The sequence below is a fragment of the Carlito syrichta genome, unplaced genomic scaffold (assembly GCF_000164805.1).
Source record: "Carlito syrichta isolate Samal-C Ts95f unplaced genomic scaffold, Tarsius_syrichta-2.0.1 Scaffold109683, whole genome shotgun sequence".
Taxonomy (NCBI): domain Eukaryota; kingdom Metazoa; phylum Chordata; class Mammalia; order Primates; family Tarsiidae; genus Carlito; species Carlito syrichta.
In genome coordinates this window covers 530982-551264 of record NW_007053779.1, presented here as the reverse complement: position 1 = coordinate 551264, position 20283 = coordinate 530982, and the positions used below count along the sequence as shown (strand labels likewise).

Below are 20283 nucleotides of genomic sequence, written 5' to 3'. Positions count from 1 at the left end.
CTTACAGGCGTGCACTACCATACCCGGCTAATTTTTTTTTTTTTTTTTTAGTTTATTATAGAGATGAGGTCTTGCCAAGTTGCCCAGGCTGTTCTTGAACCCGTGGACTCAGGCAGTCTCCTCAACTCGGCCTCCCAAAGTGCTAGGATTACAGGCTTGAGCCACTGCGCCTGGCCGACAACGATATTTTAAAAATTACATGCTTATAGAAATTTTGGAAAATATAGACAAGAATAATAAAATAATATAGGCCGTGATCTCATCCCACAGAGAACATTGTTGCTAAAATTTCAGTGTACAGATGCATCCAAACTTATGTAATTTTTCTGTCCTATAAAAACTTAAATTTATGTGAGTAGAATATATATGTATTCTCTGATGTTCTGTACAGGTGCATTCTTTTCTTCTCTATTGAAAGCTAGTCTTTCATCTGTGCTTTGATTCCTATCCCTGGCTGTATCTGGGACCTCTTCTATTGATACTTCCTTTGCTCTCTACTGGTTCCATTTGTTCAGAAAACATATGTAAGCAAAATCACAGAAAAACTCTCCCTCAATTGCGAATCTCTGTAGTCTCTGTATTTCTCTGTCCTCTTCATAGCTAGGTTTCTTAAAAGAATTGCCTATGCTCGCAGTTTCTTCTGGCTTGCCTTTCATTCTCTCCTTTCTTAACTGAAAATTTTTTATAAGATTAACTATCTTCTTGATGCTAAATGCTATAATGTTTGTGTCTTTAACTTGGCAGCATTGAATATTGTTGACTTATTTTTTTCCAAAAAGAATTCTGACTTAGTTTTTAAGATACTCTGTTCTGTTTCCATTTTAAGCCATCTGGCTGAATCTTCTCAGTCTCTTCTGTGGACATCATTTACTTACCAATCTGTAGAATGCAGGTGATTTTTAGGGATATGTCCTAGGCCATCTTACTTCTTACCTACATATTCTTCTTGAGTATTATCTACACTCAGGGCTTCAGTTACTATGTATATCCTGCTGACACCCAAACTACCATCTCCAGCTCACTTTTCTCTGTTGTGTATGAGATACTTCTAACTCAGTCTTGAATGTCATATCCCTGCTTAATTGATATTAGCTTAATTGATATTAAATGCCTCACGGGAACCCCTAATGCAACCTGTTCAAGACTGTATTTACTAAAAACAAAGAATACCCTATATTTACTGTTATCGTTCCCATTTTAATCCCTCTTCACACGCATGTACCTTGCACTTTTCCTGTGTTCTATTAGTGAATGGTACTACCATCCTCCCACATGCAAGAAATCTTACCTTAACATTTTGGGTACAGATTTTACTGATTTGTCTTATTTGTAGGTGGTAATAATGTTGGCCTTCAAACTCCACCTCAAAATCTGCTTCCTTCTTCAAACCTTTCCTAATTTTCTTTTTTTAGGAGTCTCACTCTGTCACCCAGGCTAGAGTACAGTGACATGCTCACAGCCACCGCAGTTTCAGCCCACTGGTCTCAGCCGATACTTCTGCCTCAACCTTCCAAGTAGCTGGAACTACAGGCGTGCACCACAACACCCAGCTAATTATTTGATTTATTGTAGAGACGAGGTCTCACTACGTTGCCCAGGCTGGTCTTGAACCCCAGGACTCAGGCAGTCCTCTTGCCCCCCCACCTCCTAAAGTGCTGGGATTACAGGTGTGAGCCACTGCACCTGGCTCCTAATTTTCTTAAACTGTAAGTTGTGATTAAAGCATTTGGCTATCATTATTAAAAAAGAACTTATTTTTTGTGAATTAGTAACTTTGTTGCTTAGGAAGAAAACAAGCAGCAAAACAGGTGAAGGGGTGGATAGGTGAGCAGTTGTATTAAAATAAAGTGTGTGCTAGCATTAACTTCATCCCTATAGATACTCAGTCCTTCTAGATGTCAAATCTGTCCACGCATCCTTTATGTAAGTTTGCACTGATGCTCATTTAACTTGTTACTGCTGTCTCTTACCTGGTTTTACACTCCACTTCCCCTACCTTTTCAAATTTGGTTTAGTCCTGCAATCCTTTTTCACGTTGTAGTCAAGATTTATTTTTCTGAAATAAAAATATCCTTTCATTCCATTTCTTATAACCCTAACATAGCTCTCTATTACTTGAATGACATAATCCAAAAGTCCTAATATGGATTGTAAATCATTTTTAAAATTTTAGTCAAAGCCTTGCTCACTCATCCATGCTGGAGTGTAGTGGTACAATCGTGACTCACCGCAGCCTCAAATTACTGTGCTCATGCAATTCTCCCGCCTTGGCCTCCCAAAGAACTGGGAGTACAGGTGTGATCTGCTGTGTCTCGTCTTATAAAGCACTTTCATTCTGGCTTCTTCTTTCTTTTTATTTGTCTTTTTTGTTTGTTTTTAGTCAGGGTCTTACTTGTTGCTCAGGCTGGAGTGTAGTAGCATGATTATGGCTTAACACAGCCTTGACTGGGCTCAGGTGATCCTTCTGTCTCTGCCTCTGGGATTACAGGGGTGTGCCACCATGCCTGGTAAATTTTTTATTTATTTGTAGAGATGATGTCTCACTCTGTTGCTCAGGTTGGTCTCAAACTCAAGCAAACAATCCTCCTGCCTTGGCCTCCCAAAGTACTGGGATTACAGGCATGAGGCCATGCCCAGCAGGTCTGGGTCCTTCTTATCTATTTAGCCTCCTTGTTGCCATGACCAGTATCTCTCCCTCACTGCCAACTTTCAGACTTTTATTCATTGTCTTAATTTCTGTTAATCTTTTAAGTCCTACAGTAGATATCCCCTTCACCTGAAAGCTTTTTCTTAACTCCTGAAAGATAAGAGTTATTACGTTGATGTATTATTGCCATAGTACCTGCTATCTCTTCAGTCTTCATCACTATCTACTAAGTTAATAGCACTAGAAACCTGACAGTCATCTTAGTTGTTTCCCTTTCCCCCGTTCTTTATGTATATTTCCATAACATTTTCATGTCTGCCCCATTCTTCATAGGACCTCATTTTTTTAACCTTGATTACTACTTCTGATATGTCTATTCATGTCACTTTCTTATTTAATCTCCTTCAGTTGCTTTCAAGATAAAATTTACCCACATGAAGACACCTTTTAAACCTTATTTTGCTCTTTAGCCTCATTCCCCGATAACTACCATACATATATCTTATATTAACTTTCTTTCAGTTCTCTAAATGGGCTATGTTCTTGCTGCTGTGCCTTTGTTCATCTCATTCCTTGCCTTTCTTCATTTGTCTCATTTCCTATTCATTCTTTAGGACTTGGCTCAAAGACTAACTTCAGTAGAAAGTTCTCTTTAACTTTTTGTCTTCCAGTTTCATTGCCCCTCAAATTAGATGCTTATGGCATTTTGTAGCTTTTGTCTTACTATTTTATGTCTATAGTTCGAATATCTAGTACAAGTTTTGGCATATGGAAAGTGGTCAGTAAATACTAGATTATAATACATAAGAATTTGATTGAATTTCCTTTTCTCCTTCTTGATAGACCATCTTTCTGGTTTTGTCATAGATTTGTTTGTTTGTTTGTTTGTGTGTTTTTTTGTGAGTTGGAGTCTCACTCTGTCGCCCAGACTGGAGTGCAGTGGCCGCTCCCGGCCACCGCAGCCTCGCCTGCTGGGCTCTGGCAATCCTTCCACCTCAGCCTTCCGAGTAGCTGGAATTACAGGCGCACGCTACCATGCTCGGCTGATTTTTTGATTTATTGTAGAGATGAGGTCTCGCTGCCCAGCCGGGTCTTGAACCCGCGGGCTCAGGCAATCCACTCACCTCAGCCTCCCAAAAGCGTGGGATTACAGGCTGAGCCACCGAGCCCAGCTTGTCATAGATTTTTAATTTACTGCTTGTCTTCCAAGATGCTAACCGTAGTTTAATAGTCATATTCCTATCTCATTTCCATCCCATTTTAATGCATATGCTTACCTAAAACTAACTCTTGATATGATACTGCCCTATATTCTTGCAGTGGCAAATGAAGTGGTGGCTACTACATAGCAATTTGCATTATTATACAATTGCAGGTGTAAATAGGGCAAAAAGTCACAGAAGCACTTTGATTCAATAATATTATAGTCTGAGTAATGCTTTTTTGGCACAAATTTTAGCAACTCTTCTTGGTAGCATTGTCCTCTGAATCATTATTTAATGGAAATGGTTTTGGCTTGCGTGCAGAATATCTGATATACAGAATAACTGGATACAGATGATGAATCTTTAATTTCTTTTTAATCAAGAAATCAACATAGAAAACGAAGTTACTCCTTTGGATAGTAGTTAGGACTAGGTTCTGTAGTCAGATTGATGTGGGTTCCAAACATTATATGATTTTTCAAATTCTGTCTGAAAATCTTTCTTTCATTGGAGCATTTTATCCATTTTCAATTCATATGCCTGTATACTTATTTACTGGGGCTTAAATCCAGTCTTTCTTTGTGCTTTCTCTTTATCCTGCCTAGTCTCTATCCCTTTTTCTTTTTTTTTACCCTTTGTTGAATAGGTTTTGTTTCATTCATTCCTTTTCTCTATTAGAGTGTTTATATACATAGACACACACACATCTATACACATATCTACCTGCAAGATAGTATTATTGTCTTGTACCTGTCGATGTTCATATAGAGTATCTGCATATTTGCCTTTTTGTTGTTGTTGTTGTTGTTCACTTATTTCTATGTCTCTGATCTTAACTCTGGTAAGGTCTTTCTGCCTAAGAATACCTTTTAGAAAATTTCCTTTAGTGTGAATCTGTTGGTAGAGATATCTTTCAGGTTTTGTTTACCTGAAAATAACTTTATTTTACCTTCATCCTTGGAATACCTTTACTGGTTTTTGAATTTTAGGTTAGTAGTTATTTGAAGATATTATTTAATTGTCTTCAGACTTACACTATTGCTGTTGACAAGGCAGTTGGCAGTCTTTAAGAAAAACAATCCTGAATGGAGCACTGCTGCACTATTTGAAGGTTAGATAACTGAGAGCATTTCAAAACAGGTGAACAAGGTCAGTCTTACAAGTTGATGAAGGCCAGCAAATTCCAAGAGGGAGCGGTGAATAAAAAGAGATACACACCTAGACACATCATAATGAAATTTCAGAAAATCAAGGCAATGAGAAAAATATTCTTTTCTTTTAATTTAATTTTTTATTTTTAATTTTATGTATTTGTTTATTATTTTTTTGAGTTGGGGTCTCACTCTGTTCCCCAGGTTGGAGTGCAGTGGCACACTTACCTCCACCCCAGAGTCAACCTGCTGGGCTCCAACGATCGTTCCGCCTCAGCCTTATAAGTAGCTGTAACTACAAGCGCATTTGAACACACCTAGCTAGTTTTTTAATTTATTGTAGAGATGAGGTCTCACCAAGTTGCCAGGACTGTTCTCCAAGCTGCGGGCTTAGGCAATCCACTCTCCTGAGCCTTCCTCAACCTTCCAAAGTGCTGAGATTACAGGCTGAGCCACTGAGCCTGACCAACTATTTTTATTTTAAAGATGAGGGGTACAATTCAGGATTAGGTATACCAGTGATTATCGTATAGGTAGAGTTTGGGCGGCTTCCCTTTGGCCCTCACTTCACCTGGTTTGAAATCAGGTACCTACTTACTGACAACAATTCTTAAAAGCAGTCAGAGGCAAAAAGATAAGCTGAAATAAAAGTTTACAAAAAGTTACTTTAAGCAAGCATCAGTCAAAAGAAAGCCATATTAAAAATCAGGTACAGTACAATTTAGGACCAAAAAAAAAATTATTAGCAATAAAATGGTGGTTTTAAAAGATTCAAGTCATCAGAACATATAGTAATTCTGAATTTATATAAATGTAATAACATGACCTCAAGATTAAAAAAAAAACTTGATAGTAGTACTTTAAGGGGCTATAAGCAAATCTACAAATCATAATGGGAGATTTAACCACAATTCTTAGAAATAGAACACGTAGATAAAAATAAAGCAATACATCCAGCGCTTTGGGAGGCTGAGGTGAGTGGATTGCCTGAGCTGGCAGGTTCGAGACCCACCTGGGTGAGACCTCATCTCTACAATAAATCGAAAAAATCAGCTGGGCATGGTAGCGCGTGCCTGTAGTTCTGGCTACTCAGAAGGCTGAGACAGAAGGATCGCCAGAGCCCAGCAGGTCGAGGCTGCGGTGGACGGAAGCGGCCACTGCTTTCCAGTCTGGGCAATGGAGTGAGACTCCAACTCAAAAAAATAAATAAATAAATAAAGCAATACAAAACAGAACACACAGTGTGGGATTAATGGGTTGGACAGACTTGACCTTATTATGGACATATGTAGACCACCCTCAACATTTGCAGAATACATGTTCTTTTTTTTAAAGCATGAACTTTAAAAAATACTGACTGTAAAATTGGTTATAAAACAAGTCTCAACAAATTCAAAGGATCGATAGTTTGTATATGAATGGTATTGTTTCTTGCTTAAGTTGTAGATCTTCTGGGTGAGATAATTAGAATCACACAGAATATATTCTCTGACCACAGTGGAATTAGCTACAAGTCTGTAACAAAAAGACAGTAGAAAAGTCTCAGTGGAAATGAGAAAATATTTTGAAATTAATGGTAGTGCAAGTGCTACATAGCAAAGTTTGTAAGATAATTCTAAAACAGTATCTAGAGGGAAATTTATATTCTTAGTTACAAATACAAGAAAAGAAGAAAAATGAAAACTTTATAAACTAAATACCTATATCAGTAAGTTAGAAGATAAGCAGCGTAATTAACCAAAGAAGGAAGAGGGAAAAGATAAGAACAGAAATTAATAATACAGAAAGCATACATACAATACAGATGATCAACCAGTTTAAAAAATGGAATTAAAAATTTTGGGAGTGAAAACCTATTGATAAGGCTAATTTTTTTTTGAAGACACAATAATTACCAAGAATGAACAAAAGAATGTGACTGCTCAATCTGTAGCTATTTAAAGGAAAACAAAGTATTATAAATGGCTTAAATTTAAAATTTTTTGTAAAATTGACAAATGGTCTAGAAAAATACAGCTGAACCAAACTGACACTAGAACAAACAATCCAAGTAGTTCTATAACTATTAAAGAAATTGAATCTGTAGTTTAAACATTTAACCAAAGCTTTCAGACCAGATGACTTCATCTAAGAATTCTATCAACCATTTAAGAAAGAAATAATGTCAGACTCAAAAAGTTTTCTGAAGAACAGAAAAGGTAGAAATACTTCCAGCTTATTTTATGAGGCCAGTATAATTTAGATGCCAAAACTAAACAATGACGTCACAAGAAGGAAAGGTACAGGCAAATTTCATTCATGGGAAAAACAAAAAACATGCAAATCTTGGCAAGGCATGATGGTTCATGCCTGCAATCCCAGCACTTTGGGAGGCTGAGGAGGGAGGATCCCCTGAGCTCAGAAGTTCAAGACCAGCCTGCACAACAACCCCATCTCTGTAAATAAATAAATAAATATTAGCTGGGCATGGTGACACACGCTTCTGTAGTCCCACCTATTCAGGAGACTGAGGCAGGAGGGTTGTTCAAGTTCAGGAGTTTGAGGCTGCAGTGAGCTGTGATCGATCATATAGTTGTACTCCATCCTCGGCGACAGAGTAAGACTTTGTCTCTTAAAAAAAATAGTAGCAACACAAACATAACATATGTAAAAATAATTTTTAAAGACCAAATTAGATTTATTTTGGGTATGCAAGGTCGGTTTAAAGTTAGAAAAATCAATGTAGGCTGGGCGTGGTGGCTCAACCTGTAATCCCAGCACTTTGGGAGGCTGAGGTGAGAGAATTTCCTGAGCCCGGGGGTTCAAGACTAGCCTGGGCAACTTGGTGAGACCTCATTTCTACAATAAATCACAAAAATTAGCCAGGCGTGGTGGCGTGCATCTGTAGTTCCAGCTACATGGAAGACTGAGGCAGAAGGATCGCCAAAGTGCAGCAGGTTGAGGCTGCAGTGGCTGTGAGTGTGCCACTGCACTACAGCATGGGTGACTGAGTAAGACTCCAACTCAAAAAAGAAAGAAAAATCAATGTAATTTTTCCATATAAACAAAAATCATATGATCATCTTAATAGATACCCAAATTTTTTAAAAAATAAAATTTAGCATTGATCTGTATTTAAAACTCTTAGCTAACAAGCAGTGGAAGATAACTTCCTTAATCTATGTTTGCATTCATATTTCTTTTTTACTTAGGGTTAGGTTTAGGAGTTAGGAAGTTAGAGGTTAGGGTTAGGGTTAGGAAGAGCCCTAACCCTAATCTTCCTTAACATAGATTAAGGAAGTTATCTTCTGCTGCTTGTTGGCTGAGTTTTAATCACAGATCAATGCTGAATTTTATCTATATTTTTACTCAAGTATCTCCATGTACTCTCAAGTTATTATACCTGCTTATTCCTTATTTCTTCTTCCTGGCCTCTTTCTGTCCTTTGATCATATTCATTGTTACCTCTTCTGTGCCTTTTTCTGGTTTCCTGCAGATAACTTTTTTGTTTTTTATTTTGCTCTGTGTACTCAACTGTATTAAGATAATTACCTTATCTTAAAATCAACTGATGAGCAGCTTCAGTCCCATTTGAACTTTTAGTCATGAAAAGTAGCATGACAGGTTCTAAAGATTAAGATGTGGCATTTTGACGAAGCCATTATTCTGCCTACCACAGTCTGTCCTTGACTCCTAAAAATTCACACCCTTTCCACACGCAAAGTACATTTCAACCTATCTCTGAACCCATTATTCTGAACCCATTATTATATCAACTCAAAGTCCAAGATCTTGTCTAAATGCCATCAGCTCCAAAGTTCCAAAATTCATCAATAAATCAGTTATAAGTGAGGCTCAGAGTATAATCCATCTCAAGATATAATCCATCCCAAGATACAGTTCATCTGTGAAAGTTAAGAAGCAAGTTACCTCCTCCCAAAATACAGTGGTGGGAGAGTCATAAGCCAACAGTTTTTATGGACATTCCTATTCAAAACAGAAAGCAATGGAAGGAGTCACCAATCCTGAGGAATTTCAGAATCCATCCAGACAAACTCCATTTGGTTGCAAGGTCTAGGAATAATGTTCCACGGCTTTTGGCTCTTCCTTTTGAGCCCAATTTTCTGCCCTTTGAGTCATCCTTTCTTTTTCATGAAGTTTAGCATGTTTTTTCTCTAAATAGCTTTATCAGCCTGTTACTTGCCTAGAGAATTTAGGGAGTCTTACAGCCTTTATTAGTTTTATTCTCTCTCTGCACCTAGCTGTCATTGTTTCTGCTGGTATAAAGTTCTCAAAGAACCTGTGGGTCTCCCATATGTGACACAAGGATTTGCTCCATTGGACAAGAGGATACTCTACAGTTCTTTCATAGATAAACCCATTGACACTTTCTGCTGAGAAAGTTGAAGGAATCTATAAGTCTCATGCTTCATCTCTTCAGAAACTCTTGTTTGACTGAATACTCTTGACATTTTTATCGTTCTGTGGTATTAGCAAAAGGTTGTCAGGCATATTATTCTCCCTGTTTTTTTTAAAGAACAGTACTCCTGACAACAGATCTCAATTTAGGGTATTTTGTACTCTGAAAAGGATGGGAATGTTTTAAACTATTGAGTCCTGATTTCTTTTTAACAGTTTCTTCCCTTAATTTATCTCTCTCTCTCACATTTTACCATAAACAACAAGAAGAAACCAGGCTGTACCCTCATAACTTTGTTTGGAAATCTCCTAAGCTCGTTGTCCAAGTTCATTGCTTACAAGTTTGGCTTTCCACCTAACTACAGGATACAGTCTTGTTAAACTTTCTGCCATAATAACAAGAATCCTCTTTCCTCCAGTTTCCAATAAAATGCTCCTTAGTTCCTTCTGAGTCCTTAGCAGTAGTACATCTTTGTCTATATCCTTTACTAGTAGTCTGTTCATGACAGTTCAGATGTCCCTCAGGTGATGAATATTTTCTCTACTGTGATCCTGGAATTTCCTTCTTAATCCTCACTAACAAGAGTTATTAACATCCATATTTCTGCTAAAATCTGTTCAAGATAGTATAAGCTTTAGGTGTTTGTTACAGAAGCATCCTGCTTTTGTATACCAAGATCTGTAGTAGTTTCCTGTTGCTTTTGTAAAAATTACCATAAACTTAGTGACTTAAAACAACACAAATTTATTGCTTTACATTTTGAGAGCAATCATAAGTCCAGAATGAGTCTAAATTGGGCAAAAGTCAAGGTATCAGTGGGGCTGTGTTACTTCTAAAGATTCTAGATGAGAAGAAACTTGCCTTTTCCAGCTTCTAGAAGCTGTCCACATTTTTTTGTTTATGATCCCCTTCCTTCTTTATAACCAGCAGCGGCCAATCAAATCTTTCATATGTCACATCACTCTCTGAGTCTGACAATTCTGCCTATTTCTTCTGCATTTGAGGACCTTTACAATTACATTTGGGCCCACATGATAATGCAAAAAACTCTATTTTAAGGTATACTGGTTACCAACCTTAACTCCATCTGCTGCTTTTGGTCTCCTTTTCTGTATTACATACTTTTGTCCCAGGTATTAGGACATGACCATCTTTGGCACCCATTATTCTGTGAACCATGGCAGTACATGGTGTAAGTCGGTAATTCTCAATTTAATTTCTGTTACATTGTGAACACTTGGGCTCTTCAAAAGCAGATTATTTTCATCCCTCCCATATTCTCCCATTTCTTTATCCAGTGATAAATGTTTTAAATTGAGGTTAAATGCACATAACATGCAATAAACCTTTTTTTTTTTTTTTGAGTTGGAGTCTCACTCTGTCGCCCAGACTGGAGTGCAGTGGTCGCTTCCGACCACCGCAGCCTCGACCTGCTGGGCTCCAGCGATCCTTCCGCCTCAGCCTTCTGAGTAGCCGGAATTACAGGCATGCGCTACCACGCCCACTGATGTTTTTGATTTATTGTAGAGGTGAAGTCTCACTGCCCAGGTGGGTCTCGAACCCGCGGGCTCAGGCAATCCACTCACCTCAGCCTCCCAAAGGCTCAGGATTACAGACTGAGCCACCAAGCCTGGCTCAATAAACCATTTTTAAATGTGCAGTTCACATGGTACTTACTGCATATTGACATTATTATGCAACCATCACCTCTTTCTAGTTTCAAAACTTTTCCTTGACCCAGAAGAATACCTTGTACCCATTATGTAATCACTACCTATTCTTCCCTCTCCTCACTCTCTAACGACAAATCTACTTTCTCTGTGTGTGTATTTGCCTTTATCAGATATTTTACATGACCTTTTGTGTCTGGTTTTCACTTAGCATAAATTTTAAAAGTGCATCCAAGTTGTAGCATATGTCAAACGTCACTCCTTTTTATGACTGAATAATATTTTATTGTGTGTTTATGCACAATTTGTTTATCCATTCATTTGTTGATAGGCATTTAGGTTGTTTCCACCCTTTGATTATTATAAGTGTGCTGCTATAAATATTTGTGTACAAGTTTCTGTGTAGACATATGCTTTTATTTCTTTTGGATGTATGCCTAGGAATGGAGCTTATGGTAATTCTGTGTTTACCATGTTGAAGAACTACCTAATTATTTTCCACATCTGCACCATTACATTTCCACCAGTAATGAACAAGGGATCCTGTTTTTCCACACCCTTGGCAATGCTTTTTATTTTTCTTTCTGTGAAATTATAACCATCCTAGTGAATGTCAAAGTAATAATTTATTATCATTTTAATTTACATTTTCCTAATGACTTGATAATGTTGAATATTATTTTAAGGTGCTTGTTGGTCTTTGTATGTCTTCTTTGGAGAAATGTCTGTTCAAGTTTTTGCTTAATTTTTTAATTGAACGGTTTATCTTTTATATATTCTGGATACTAGACCCTTATCAGATATATAGTATATTTACTCTATTTCTATAAATTTTACTCTCTCTCCTTCTTTCTTCCTCCCTTCCTCCCTTACTCTTTCTTTCTGTCTTTCTTCCTCTCCTCCCTCCTCGTGTCTGTCTCTCTTTCTCTCTCTCTCTCTCTTCTTTTCTAAGTTGGAATCTCCCTGCTTGGAGTGCAGTGGCATGATTATAGATCACTGCAGCCTTGACTTCCTGGGCTCAAGTGATCCTCCCATCTCAGCCTCCCAAATAACTGGGACTACAGGGGCATGTCACCACACCCAGTTAATTTTTTTACATAGAGTTAGGTGAGGTTCTGACTTCATTATTTTACATGTGGTTCTCTAGTTGTCCCAGCACCATTTGTTGAATATTCTTTCCTCATTGAATGGTCTTGATACTCTTGTCAGAAATCAATTGGCCATAGGTTTTTGGGTTTTTTTCTGGATTCAGATCTATTCCATTGGCCTCTATGTTATGGTAGTACCACAGTTTTAATTATTGTAGTCAACTTTGAAATTGGGAGTGTGAGATCTCCAAATTTTTCTTTTTTCAACATTGTTTATCTATTTGGGAACTCCTGGAATTTCCTATAAATTTGCAATCAGCTTTACCATTTCAGTAAAAAGTGACACTGGAATTTTGATTGGGATTACACTGAACTTGTAGAGTACTTTGGGAAGTATTGTCATCTTAACAATATTGCCTTCCAGTTCGTAATCATAGAGTGTTTTCTCATTTAATTAGCTCTTTATAAATTTCTTTAGCAGTATTTTGTAGTTTTTAGTATGCAAGTCATTCACCTCCTGGGTAAAATTTATTCCTTTTGATACCATTGTACATTTAGTGGCTTCATTAATATCCTTTTCAGGTTGCTCATAGCTGGTGTATAGAAACACAACTGATTTCTGTGGATTGTTCTCATAACCTGCAGCTTTGTTGAATTTACTTATTAGCTCTAATGGGAATTTTTTCTTGGCGATTTTTGGGATTTTCTACATATAGAGTCATGTCATCTTCAAATACAGATAGTTTTACTTCTTTCTTTACGATTCGGATGCATTTTATTTCTTTTTCATACCTAACTGTTCTGGTAGGACTTCCAGCACAATATTTAATAGTGGTGAAAGTGGATGTCCTTGTTTTTTTCCTGATATTAGGGGGGAAATCTTTCAGTCTTTTACCATTAAGTATGTTAGTTGGTCTGGGTTTTTGTTGTTGTTATTGTTTGTTCTTTTGACACTATTACAACCCAGATTTTTAAAAAATAGCCAGGCTTGGTAGCACACACCTGTAGTTCTGGCTACTTGGAAGGCTGAGGCGGAAGGATCGCGAAAACTCAGCAGGTTGACACTGGAGTGGCCGTGAACATGCCACTGCACTCCAGCCTGGGTGACTGAGTGAGACTCCATTCCAAAAAAAAGAACTTTGCCCCCAATTTATTTATCTAAATATATAAATTTCTTTACAAATCACTTTTGTATTAATGTAAATGCAAGCTGGGGTATCTAAAAAGCTACTATTTGTCAGGTACTTCCTAAGAGGGATATGCAGACAAATGTAAGAGACAGCTCTTTTGCCACTTGGGTGTTTGAATCTAATTGACAAGATAAGACCCTGGAAAAGGAAATCTTAAACTGGGATCTGTGAAACCACAAAATTATGAACATGTACAATTTACTGGGAAGGGTGTTTATAAATTCCTTCAGATTTTTAAATTATGAAATGATAAGAGTCACTGCCCTGGAAAATCAGTAGACTACCAACTCAAAAGAACAAAATATTCTTCCCCTCAAATTGCAGAAAGTCCAGCCATCTGCATGTGTAGGAACTTTGCAGTTTTGCAGTTTAACTAAACTTCTTGGTAGAATATGGCATCAAAAATTTCAGAAAACTCAAGTCATATGCTACTTTGGCTTTAGAAATACCAAATTTTAGCTGTTTTATAACTCAGTAAATATCAGAGTATAGAATTGTATTTCATTTCCATATAGAAACTATTTCTATATTAAAAATTTACATATCTGTAAAAAATTACTTTTGAGTCCATCTTACTAGTGGGCCCAAAACCATATTTCAAAAATAGGAAATTATTTTCCAGATAAGGTGGCTCATAGCTGTAATTCCAGGACTTTTGGGAGGCCTAGGCGAAAGGACTGCTTGAGCACAGGAGTTCAAGATCAGCCTATGCAACATAGTGAGACTTTGTCTCTAAAAAAAAAAAAAATTTAATAAAAGTTAGCCAACCATGGTAGCATGTGCCTATAGTTCTAGCTACTTGAGAGGCTGAAGTAGAAGGATAGCCTGAGCCAAGGAGGTGAAGGCTGTGGTGAGCTGTAAACATGCCACCACACTCCAGCCTGGGCAACAGAGCAAGACTCCACCTTAAAAGGAAAAAAAAGGAAATTATTGTACTGTCATATAGGTAAACTTTTACCGGTGGCATAAACTGGTATGTATATCCAGAAGCTATTTGTCAACATTTCTACAGCTTTTCTTCACTGAGTTAGTTAAGATATTATCAATTTTAGTTTCTAAATCTCATTTTTATTTATTATCACCTTTCCCCTTCTTGTCACCTCATCCACATTCACACTACAACATTTACTTCTCTAAATTTACAATAAGCAACTGCTGCAGCTATCAACTGTTGGTATATTCAGTGTCATGAAATCCAGCAGTTATGCTACCCAAGACTGGGTAGAGAGATTTAATTTAACATGTATTTTTTAGCTCTTATGATGTTTCTAGTGGAAACTAACTGAATTTCTTTTTAAAATTTCTTTTGATATGCCTTTTTAAAAATTAGTAAATTTAATTGGCATCTAGCTAATGAGGCATAGCATTTATACTAAATGTTGCTGAGAGACCTGAACCAATCACAAATAAATATACCTGAGTTAAGAGCTTACCCAAATACCCTCAGAACAGATAAGTAAACTATAGCCAAAAAAAGACTTGAATATGATAGATTAAAGTAATTCTTTCAAAACTGGAATATAAAGGGGATGTCTTTTTGTTGTGGAGTGATTTTTTTTTTTAACTTTATCAGAATACAGAATCATTTTTTCTTATGAAATGTTATGAAGTGTGTAAGTCTTGTTATAGTTCTGTACATACTAAACAGTTATTTTTCTAAGGTATATGAGAATATTTTAAATTAATAATAAAATAACCATAAAACACTTTCAGGTGTTTTATCTCTTTATTTTTATTAAGAACTTGAAGTAGCTGAGTGTGGTGACACATGCCTGTAGTCCCAGCTATTAGGGAGGCTGAGACAAGAGAGCCGCTTAAGCCCAGGTGTTTGAGGCTGCAGTGAGCTAGGATTGAGCCACTGTACTTTAACCAGAGCAACAGAGCAAGACCCTCTCTCTATTTTTTCTTTAACAAAATAAGAATTTGAAATATAAGAATTTGGTACTTTTACTATAGCATTAGCATTTCTTTATCTTGCTTCACTTTATCTTTATTCACTCCTAATACACTGAAGCAGAGAAGGGAAAAATGTCTTTGGTTTTTTCTCTTTTTAAAATCTGTGCGCAAACTGGATGCACCCTTCCCCCACTCCCTTGCAGTGATTTTCCGTTACTTGTAGAATAACGTTGAAATGCTTTACTTGGTCTACAAATCCATACATTATATATCTTCCTTGCTTGCCTTTCCTACTACTTACAACCTCTTTGACTACTAAGTTCTAATGGCTTGGGTTTTTTTCTCTCCTACTTAAAGGGCAAGTCTGTTTTCATGTTAGGGTCTTTGCACTTGCTGTAACTCATGTCTAGAATGTACTTCCCCCAAGTCTTCTTGTGGTTTGTCTTTTTGATGTTTAGATCAAGGTCACTTCCCTAACACCAAGTTTAAAGTAGCATAATGCAATTAAGTCACTACCAAAGCATCCTTTTTTTGCTTCCGTAACACTGTTATTTAAAATTATTTTATTTCTTCATTAAAGTATTTCTTTTCTACCTCCTTACCTCTACTATAGCATGTAAGCTTAAACTGAAAAGTGAGGAGAAATTGTCTTCTTTTTCACTGCATCCATAGGATCTAAATTCTGGAATATCACTTGATATATGATACTCCTTAAATAGTTGTGGAATAATTAATTATTCCATCTATAAGTATTAAATGCATTCTGAAGAATATCTTAAAGGATTTTTTGACTTATATATTTTGGCTGAAAGCTTGTCCACATTTTAGTATTTACATTTGATTGATTTTATCATATTTTGCTAGTTGTTAATAAGAAATGAGTTCAATATATAGAATTAAAATTTCATTTTTGACAGGTTGACTTTGGCAGAATATCATGAACAGGAAGAAATTTTCAAACTTAGACTAGGACATCTCAAAAAGGTATGTGAAGCATATGCTGGGTTTTCAGTTCAGTTTGTTACCAGAGCTTGTGAAGAAGTTATGTTGTCTTTTATTTTAAAACCCACAATTTAAGAGAGAAAGATCCCAAATTAAAACTTCAGATTAAAAAAGAAGTGCATTAAGCTTTCGTTTTTTATGTTGAACGTACTAAAATAACATTCCTTTACCTTGTGGCAACTTAAAATTTTGAGATGCTGATATACCATGTGCCATAGTGGAAAAGTGATTTCTGGCCAGACCTCTCTAGGGTCTTTAGAGAACTCTGCTCAAGTTCTACCTTTTGGTTTTAAAAAAGCTTCATTTTAAAGATGAACTGTAAAATTTCATATTGTTTGTGTCCATTTCATAATAATTGAAATAACAATTGTAAGTAAATAGCAAACATTTATTTGGCTTAACTTTTAATTTGTTGAATGTGTAGTTGAATATTTAGATTAGAAGATATACATGGGAACATTAAAAGAGCCAAATTATCAGTAACAATGAAAAGTTAAATAATTTAGAAAAGTGCTATGTGTTATCATAGTAAATTTTTATAATGTATAGCTGTGTACTTGTCTGTGAACTCCGAAATTGTAGTTATTTCATTATTTTTACAGGTCTTCATATTAATTCAGACCATTTCAAAGAACTAACAGTACATTTTTTCCTCCTCAAAATGAAGTTACTGACAGATGTAAAATTCTTTTTTTGACCCAGTTTTTTATTCTGCTTTCTGCTTGTCAGGTTATTTAAAATTTTTTAATAAACAGAATTATAGCTAAAATGGAGTTGGTAAACTAGCTGAAGATAGTATCTATGAAGTTGCCTCCCATGGGACAGGGTGAAGTACGACAGAGAAACCCATTCTGGTAGCAGCTACTATTATACTGTATACAAATTCATTTTTGAAATTTTATCAGTATGCTGGAGACTTCTACCATTTAATCATAGGAAATAGAAAAAAATTATAATCTTTACTATTCCGTGTCTGTCTGTGCCATTACTCAGAAAATTTCAACCTAAATTACTTGAACAGTGAATTCTGAAATGACCTTTTTCACCTTTTTTTAAAAGTTCTTCTGTTCTATTCTATTGTAATTATTGACTGCTTTTCTTGCTTTTTGAGATGTAGTAGACAACTTCAGTCTATTCTCTATAATAGATGGAGGTATAGAACTCTAATAATAGTTCTATAATAATAGTAGAACCAAGTAATGAAACTACTTAAGGGAAGAGGGGGTCTTTAGTACAAGATCAGTCATAAGTATTTGGTGTGCCTACATGAACTATTTTGATCATGAATTCATAAGGACTTATGTTGGTAACCCATATAAATATTTACCAATTATTTTCTAACCAGCTTTGGTGATAAAAGAATACTTTGTGTTTGTTTATTTACAGTGAGACTAAGTTTATATAAGCTTTGACTCGAGGGTTATTATTTTCACTACAGCAAATTTTAAATTATTCTTGGTAATGATAGCATTTTATGTATGTGCCTTATTTTATGAAAACCTGTTATAAAATCTGAAATTATAAAGCATTTTAATTATGAATTGGCTATTTGTGTTATAAAAAGCATACCTTGAGAAAGTTTCAAATAAGGGTTTATTTTTGTGTTTGATTGGTTGGTGGTTGATTGAGTTTTAAAGCTTTCCTCATACTTTGAAAATATTTGGTTTCTATGAAAAACACTTCTATTTTCTAAGTATACTTATGTGTCTAGGTACTAAATAAACATTTGCAAAACGTTCTAGAATACTACCTTCTCTTCAAGCCTTCATATTATTCTCTTTCCCAGTGTTTGACTTTTTTTCGATTTACTCATTCTAATAATTGTCCCCTCCATAATCTTTTTCCTGCCTTTTTTTACAGCTTTTTTCACATTTATTGAGCAATCTCAGATTTCTAACTTTATCTTCTTCTTAACTAATTTATAATACAATTCTTCTTCTCTTTGACCTCCGTCATTGAATACTTTGGGAGAATGGATCAACTAATAATGCTGAAGCATACTCTCATGTCATGAATAGTTACATTTTCTTTCTGAGAGACTATTTGGGTGAGAAGAATGAATGCATTATAAAGAAAGTTGCTGCTAGTATAGACAGAGAACAAAAGTCAGCAAGTGCCTTGCTTATCATAGAACATAAATAAATAGCAGTTGCCTACTTACAAATGGGTATTTTTCAGTTGTACAATTAAAAAATAATAAGCAGTAAGTTACATGTATTGAAAATAAAAGACCAGGTATAGTAGCTCACATCTCTATAATTCTAGCACTTTGGGAGACTGGGGTGAGAGGATTGCTTGAGCCCAGGAGTTTGAGACTAGCTTGGCCAACCAACATTGAAACTCTGTCTCTACTTAAAGAAAAACAAAAAAGTTGTTAGGCATTTTAAAGCACATTTGGAAAGTAGGTCATTAAAAATAGGTCATTCTGTTTTCTGCAAAAGAGATTAGACAGATTTTCAACACACACAGAAACAGGCTTCAGTCAAGAAAAAAGATGTTACCACCTCTGTTTTAGCTCCCTATGCTGACATGAAATATACCTCCAACTTGTATGAATATGGCTTCTATCATTCTGTCTTCTTGATCTTGTCTGTGAATATTTGATGTCCATTGTATCCTGCCCAGGGAATATGTAACTTGTGGCATATTAGTTTAGTGTTTAGATTTGGAGCCTGGCATACTGTTGTATTAACAAAGGTGATTCTCATTCTCTGTTTCCTTTTAATAAATTGTTAATGTTAAGCAGAATTAATTATTAGATGAAATTCATTAGTACTGAAGGGCAAAACTTCATTGAGGAAGTCCCTAACGTGTGGACATATGAGAATAGGTGGCCTGTTTACTTTTTCTTAAAATAAATAACTTCTGACATGCATTGTATTTCATAATAATAATTGAATAAACTGAAATTTGAAAAAATATATTAATCATTGAATGAATCATTATGTAAATATAGTTCATATTTTATGCTGTTTTATAGGGTTAGAAAAATAATAACTCTAAAACTGTTTAAGTGCGATAGAATAAGGAATGAGAGTCAAGCAGAAACCTCCAAAAGTAATACATGACAAAAATATCTAGACGTTTCTAGTTTCCACCAAAAAAAGTTAATATAAACTATGTATGGGCTTATTAGTTTTGTCTTTTGAAATTTGGAGAGTCACTGTGCAGCATCGCTTTTTTATTCCCATTGTATCAATAATTCTTTAATATCTGTTGTTATCAGTTTATACAGTCATTGCTCACTCTTTCACTAAGTCTTTTATTGTCATACTCTGCCTGTTTCAGACATGATTCAAATTTTCATTTTAAGAGAATTAACATAATACTACTTTTTACATATAGACCTTGAAGTTGTAACCATTTTTTATTGAACAATAATTTTAACTCTCAGATGCGGAGATCTTCTGTATATTCTTTGTCTGAAGTAATACCACTCGTAATTGACAAAGCCAGAACATGGGGCTTTTCTCACTCTTATTTTAGTGGCCATGTGATTTATTTCTAGAATTCTTTTGCTTTGGATAGACAGCAAGTTGATTCTTTGTATCCAGAAAAGTTAATTCATTTGTAGCTTTCTTTGCATCTCTCATAGGATAGTGGGAATGTTTATTTTTCCTTAAGTTTGTTGTTATTGTTGTTGTTGTTTTGGAAACATGCTATTTCATTTTCATTACAAATAAAGGAAAGCAATTTTAAGTTCATCATTTTTCACATACATTTTTTTTCCTCTTTCACTTTCCTTCATATATTTTCTTCCTTGGGAATTATGTTAGTGACTATTGCATCAAAAACAGTATTTATTATTAGCTGATACATTGATTTTTCACTCTTATGTTGATTTTCACACAATTTATTTTTAAAGTTGAGCAGAGAAAGCACTTTTTTGGTAAAAATGTAAATACTCTCTAAAATAAGTATTTAAAATATCTTAAGGCTTTCACAGACTAGAACTATATCATAAAATATATGGAAACTATACAAATTATTCCTGAAACTACTTCAAAAAGAACAGGTCACTTTTTTTGTTACCAG

General features: G+C 35.5%; 1 protein-coding gene across 2 annotated transcripts in view; it reads left to right on the top strand.

The window, feature by feature from the left end:
• Positions 1-20283, top strand: part of TLK1 (tousled like kinase 1) — a 170319-nt gene that overhangs the window by 117271 nt on the left and 32765 nt on the right. For both annotated transcript variants that reach the window (XM_008068950.1, XM_021717697.1), the window contains one exon: positions 16164-16230. In XM_008068950.1, the coding sequence (XP_008067141.1) occupies positions 16164-16230 (67 nt within the window). The remainder of the gene's footprint in view (positions 1-16163; positions 16231-20283) is intronic.